Source organism: Arachis duranensis, chromosome 4 (assembly GCF_000817695.3).
Source record: "Arachis duranensis cultivar V14167 chromosome 4, aradu.V14167.gnm2.J7QH, whole genome shotgun sequence".
Classification (NCBI taxonomy): Eukaryota; Viridiplantae; Streptophyta; class Magnoliopsida; order Fabales; family Fabaceae; genus Arachis; species Arachis duranensis.
Window position 1 is genome coordinate 271,898 of NC_029775.3, and position 6,105 is coordinate 278,002.

The 6,105-nt window shown below is 41.3% G+C and overlaps 1 protein-coding gene across 1 annotated transcript; it reads left to right on the top strand.

Moving 5' to 3' along the window:
* Positions 1 to 1,324: 1,324 nt before the first annotated feature.
* Positions 1,325 to 5,757, top strand: LOC107482361 ((R)-mandelonitrile lyase-like). Its single transcript, XM_052260110.1, has 3 exons — positions 1,325 to 1,456; positions 3,875 to 5,463; positions 5,557 to 5,757. The coding sequence occupies exons 1-3, from the start codon at positions 1,325 to 1,327 to the stop codon at positions 5,600 to 5,602; spliced, it is 1,767 nt and encodes a 588-aa protein (XP_052116070.1). The 3' UTR covers positions 5,603 to 5,757.
* The last annotated feature ends 348 nt before the right edge of the window (positions 5,758 to 6,105 follow it).

Sequence of the window (6,105 nt, forward strand, 5' to 3'; positions counted from 1 at the left end):
TAAAGTATCAAGCTGCAAACAGTAGAACTAAAAACTAAATGGACAATCATTCTACTTTGTCACCCATACTTGACCTCTCGCTCTCCTTCTCCGCCATATCTGTCCTCTTTTCCATTTTCGAGCTGGATTCACCTCGGATTGCACAGCAGCACCACCACCATCCTTATCAACATTAGCAGTTGATCCTTCCTTCTCATTTTTTTTCTTTGACTATAGAACGATTTCAACCCAGCAGTCATTATCGTAGGAACCTTCTCAGCTACAAAAACAACAAACCGAACCATTATAAGCAAACAAATGGGTATACGGAAAGCACATAACAAAGCCAAATTACCTATGTAATCCAACACAGCTTCTTTATCTGACTCCCACTTCAATAATTCTGCAACAGATAATGATTCTTTTGACTCCAACGTTTCTAATAAAAACCCCATGACAACGTTATCTTTAGGAAAGCTACCATTGATATCCGAAACCTGAACAGGTTCGAAGGACCAGGAAAGAGGAAACCTCTCCTCTAGAAATTCATTCACGTAGAACGGAAACTCCTCCTCTACACTTATAACCTTATAGTTTGTAAATCCTTAAAGGGCAAATTGTACAGGAAAAATATGGATCGACCTGGGTGACTACTTAAGTTCACCCACAAACCACGCCTAAACCCCTTGGCCTGAAAGAGAGAAAAGAAAAGCCTGAATGATGGAGGATGCTCTAATATCTCCATTAGGATTTCAAACGTTCGAACGAACCTCCAGGAGTTAGGATGCAAGTGAGAAGGAGCACTATTCAACCAATACAATACCCCACGCTCAAAATCTGTGAAAGAGAGCCTAACACCTAATTCTGTAAACAAACAGCTATACAAATAAAAATACGACCAGTCGTTTATCCTCTTACACACATGATCGTCTTCCCCGCAAAGCAACACTTCTATTCCCACCTGACTACCATGCCTAACCCATACATTTGATCCCAAAACCTTAACCGACTCGACATCATTAAACCGAGACACACATCTTTTCACTTTTTCATTAACCCAACTACAAGGGTCATCCTCCTGAAATAGCAACTTTAGTTTTTTCCATTTCTCAAAATAAAGAAACAAAACAGAAGCAGAAGACACTAGAAGAATTTTTTTAACACCAACCTTTGCTACTCATCCTATGAAAAAAGAAGAAGCAATGTACTCTTTCTATTCAACAGCCAAGGTAATAAAGTATGCAGAAACAAAACTGTTTTTTCTTTTGATAACCGTTTCCAGATCTCAACCATTCAATCAACCACCCTCCAATCCAATGGTCAGGGACACACCAAAACTTGCGCCATGTTTCCCATCATATTCATACACCTGGCACGTGAAACTAAGCGTGCATTATTTACAGAACCATTTCTATTATGGGAGAAACCAAGGCAAATTTGGGGGTTACATGCACATGACATAATATCCACAGTTGAGGTATACGAGTAATCTAAAAGTTCGCCTTTGTTTTACCCAAAATACATGGCAAGCTTAGGGCTATGAGACGTACCCTATACCTCGGTCCGAAAATCAAATAGTAACAAATCGTACAATTCAGAAGAATAAAAACAAACTTGGTTACAAGACACAGCTAGTTAAACATTATCATCAAAACGTTACCATAAAAAACGACATTTACGATCTAACCTAAAATATCGAAACAAACTCCAACAATCAATAAGCCAATCATCTATAAAAAAATGAAAGTCCAAATTCGGCGAAGACAAGTTCCACAAGCTTCACTCTTGATATTCTTTATCTTACTTAAAAGACTTCCTCTTACTTGAGTGTCGAAATATCTTTTGCAGGTATTTCCGCCGCGGTGTTCGAACCAGGTCGACGTATAACTCTCCTTCGCAAGTTGCACATTGCTCGGCGATTCTCAGATGGATGAATCAATGTTTGGCTCTTTAATTGAAATAAATTTTTAAATTAGGTTAGACTTCTAAAAAGGTTATTAGGCAAGTTTATATAATATAAAAACCTATACAAAAAAAAAAGTCAAAATTAAGGTTCTCGAAAGATAAAAATAAAAAAAATTATAATAAAAAATTAATTGATATTAATTACTTAAAAGTTGGTCCTATATTTTCTTTTAAAAATGCCATCATTCAATTATTTTACTAACTTATTTATATTTATATTAATTGGCTTCTGATATAGTAGTCCTCCTATTTCTTGATAGTAACGGTTACTTTCACTCGTAGGTACATTAAAAAAAATAGTAATTGTATCTTGACATATTTATAGTTGTTTTTGTAAAGAATATACTAATTATTATTGTTAAGACAAAAGGTAGCGGGGTTGACTAATAACATACAGTCAACTTAATTACATATATAATAGCATAGTCGGATTGTGGTGCTGAAATCCGAAGCAATATTAGTTTTGTTGTAAACGCTTTTCATATAACACCATCATATAATCATAATTGTCATCAGTTTCTCATTATATATAAAACAATACTAAAATTTATTGTTTAGTATGAGCTCGTGTGTTTTTTCCTCTTTAATTTTTGGTTGAAAACTTGAAATTAATAATAATATAAATGCACATTCTTAACGAGTGTAACTTAAGTAATCCATTTTACTATTTCCTCTCATTTTATCAAATCCACAAAATAAAAAAGTTGTGACGTTGAAATTTAGAGATAGAGTTGGGTGTTGTTTTATGAAGTCAACGGAAGCAATAAGGTTTGAAGCAGCATGTGTTTGTCTTTCGTGGCACAAAACGAACCTTTAATTAATTTCTTGTTATGCCTATCATATTCATGTGAAGTAGTAGCTTAGTATAAATGGTGTGTTTGCTGGCACCTTCCGCATATACCAATAAGACACATGAATGGATCATCAAACATTGCCCCGTCTTAGAAGCAAGCCTTGCTGAATGCTCAGAGTTAACTTCCTTTTTGGACATATATATGCATCAATTAAAGTTCTTCTTGCTGCCTATCTTGTTACCCAGAATACCGTGAACAAGGGAAAATAAGTGGATGACTCCAATTAATAGTGAAATATTTAGGAGGACCCGATCACCCTTATGAATGAGTTATTTACACTTGAAAAGGTCATTGACCTCTTCCGGTCACCCAAAAGAGAAAATAATTAGTCAAAACTTGAATATTTCAACGGCAACCAAGGTCCAAGGGTAATAACTAGACACTAAAATAACCATTTCGGAAACACTTTCCGTAGTGTCTGAATGATCTAGATGAGTAGCTGAAGATAATTTTGTTGAACTATAGACATATGAGAGATTATAAATATATTATCAAATTTGAGAATTTTTGGAGGTTAAACTAGTCATGTTTTTAAGGCCTGTGAGAGTGCAATTTAACCGAAATTCATAACTAGTGATTTGGTGGCACAAAGACAAAGGAAGATTCCTTCAAGAAACCAATTCAATCTAGCCTGGAAGTCTGGAATATGTTTCATGTGAAGAAGAAGTCTCCTTGCAATTGAGTTGCCTTTTTCCATGGAAAAAAACATTCTAGACCTACATACGGAAAAGTCTACTTGTGAGTTGTGACCCAAAACTGAGTTCATAACCCTTGTTTTAACTATTGGGTCGAAACAATTCAATTCACGTAAAAGCCCAACAGGTCCAACCCATGCAGTAGAATGAATATGAGAAGATACGGTGCGTTTTATAAGTGCTTAGTTGGCGCGTTAAGGCGGGAAAAAAAGAGATAGACTTAGTTGGCGTTTTGTGTCTTGTTTGGCCAGTCACTCGCTCACTCGCTTCTCTACTCCAAGAAGCTAAGCAAGAACGTCTCTGAGAAAATGAGGGAAACCATCTTCGTCATCTTCATGTTATGCTTCGTTGCCATCGTTTCTGCTGCTACTCAACAACAAGATCTTTCATCGTTCCTTCACATTTTCTTTCATTTCTCATCTTCTTTCTTCATTATTAAATTATTCAGAACCAACTTACACCAAGTTCGTCGTAAACGCCACCGACCTTCCCTTGGAAGACTACTACGACTACATCATCGTCGGAGGAGGCACCGCCGGCTGCCCCCTCGCAGCCACAATTTCACACTCCGCCCGCGTCCTCCTCCTCGAGCGGGGCGGCCTCCCCCACCGCCACCCCAACCTCATGTCCCAAGAAGGCTTCTTGGCCACTATCCTCGCCGCCAATGCGCACGACCCCTACTCACCAGCACAGTCCTTCACCTCCGACGACGGCGTCCCCAACGCCCGCGGCCGCGTCCTCGGCGGCAGCAGCGCCATCAACGCCGGATTCTACAGCCGCGCCGACCCAGACTTCTTCACCCGCTCCGGCCTCCAATGGGACCTCAACCTCGTCAACGAGTCCTACGAGTGGGTGGAACGCGAAATCGTCTTCCGGCCACACCTCCGCACCTGGCAATCCGCTGTTCGCGACGGTTTGCTGGAGGCCGGAGTCGCACCGTACAACGGTTTCACTCTGGAGCACGCTAAGGGAACCAAGATTGGAGGATCCACCTTCGACGAGCGCGGCACGAGGCACAGCTCCGCCGATCTGCTCCGGTACGCAAGAACGTCGAACATAAAGGTGGGGATCTACGCGAGCGTGGAGCGCGTGCTGCTGGCATCTTCTTCGCCAAAGTCATCATCAAGGGTTTCCGCCATTGGCGTTCTGTACCGTGACCTGACAGGAAGGTACCACCACGCGATGGTACACAAGGAGGGAGAGGTTATCCTGTCAGCGGGAGCAATCGGAAGCCCTCAGCTGCTTCTACTGAGTGGAATGGGTCCTCGACCGTATCTTTCTTCGTGGGGGATTCCGGTGGCGCATCACCTTCCCTATGTAGGGCATTTCTTGTATGATAACCCTCGCAATGGGATCACCATTGTTCCGTCAGTTCCTCTGGAGCATTCCCTCATACAGGTGGTGGGCATCACCGACTCTGGTGCTTACGTGGAGGCTGCCTCCAATGTGATCCCATTCGCGTCTCCTCCTTACAGCGTCTTCATTCGTACTCCTTCTTCCCCTCTGTACCTCACAGTGGCCACCCTCATCGCCAAGATCTCTGGTCCCCTCTCCAGCGGCTTCCTCAGGCTAGGCTCAACGGACGTGCGGTTCAATCCAGTGGTTCGGTTCAACTACTTCAACAACCCCGTCGATGTGGAGAGGTGCGTGAATGGCAGCAGGAAGATAGGAGCTGTTCTTAAGAGCAGGGCGCTGAATGATTTCAAGTTCAGGAACTGGCTTGGAGCCCAAGACTTCAGGTTTGTGGGCCCTGCCCTGCCTCCTGACCAGGACGACTTCCTCCAGATGGCTGACTTCTGCCGCCGCACTGTCAGCACCATATGGCACTACCATGGCGGCTGCGTCGTCGGCCGGGTTGTGGACCCCGATCTCAAGGTCATCGGTGTAGACTCCCTCCGCATTGTGGATGGCTCTGTGTTCAGTGTCTCCCCTGGGACCAACCCTCAGGCCACCCTCATGATGCTTGGACGGTAACTTACCTTTGCTTTCAACTCCTCTTCTCTTCATTATTATACTTACACTTGCTCTCATTATTATTCATATTCATTTATGTCTGCCTACAGGTATATTGGACTCAAGATAATTAGAGATAGGGAGAAAAACAAATAAGATTTTGTGTCACTATTGACTGTGTATTCATTGATTCTTTATGTTCATATGTTAGGACTTGCAACTGTATTATAGTCATTAGTTACATTCTTTTTGGTGAATAAATAATGTTTGAATTGTTGAATTGTTGTATTGAAGCAGTGATAGTGCACTTGAGCGCAAACTTGTTGATATCATTGCACACTACTATTTAGAGGTTAAGCATGAAATTATTACTATGTATAAACAGCTGGGGTAGGAATTTACCATAAAAGAGGCCTAAACCCTATTAGTATTAACATACAATATAATGCTAATAGCCTAATACCATGCCGTTAGTATTAACACATCAATTGGGCCTAAACCCTATTACCAAATAATAGAGGCCGTGAAAGATATTTACAAATAACTTGCAGCCCATCAAAAACTAAACAAACAAGAAACCCCTGCCCCAACCAAACGGGAAAAAAAAACAGAATACTAGCAAAGTAGCAATATCAAGGAATTTTTTGGTCATTTTCATA

Excerpts from the sequence above, each read along its gene's own strand:
- LOC107482361 (XM_052260110.1), top strand. The coding sequence starts at position 1,325 with ATGTTTCCCATCATATTCATACACCTGGCACGTGAAACTAAGCGTGCA. Across the intron at positions 1,457-3,874 it reads ACATAATATCCACAGTTGAG|ATCTTTCATCGTTCCTTCAC; the intron begins GTATACGAGTAA and ends CTCAACAACAAG. Across the intron at positions 5,464-5,556 it reads ACCCTCATGATGCTTGGACG|GTATATTGGACTCAAGATAA; the intron begins GTAACTTACCTT and ends GTCTGCCTACAG.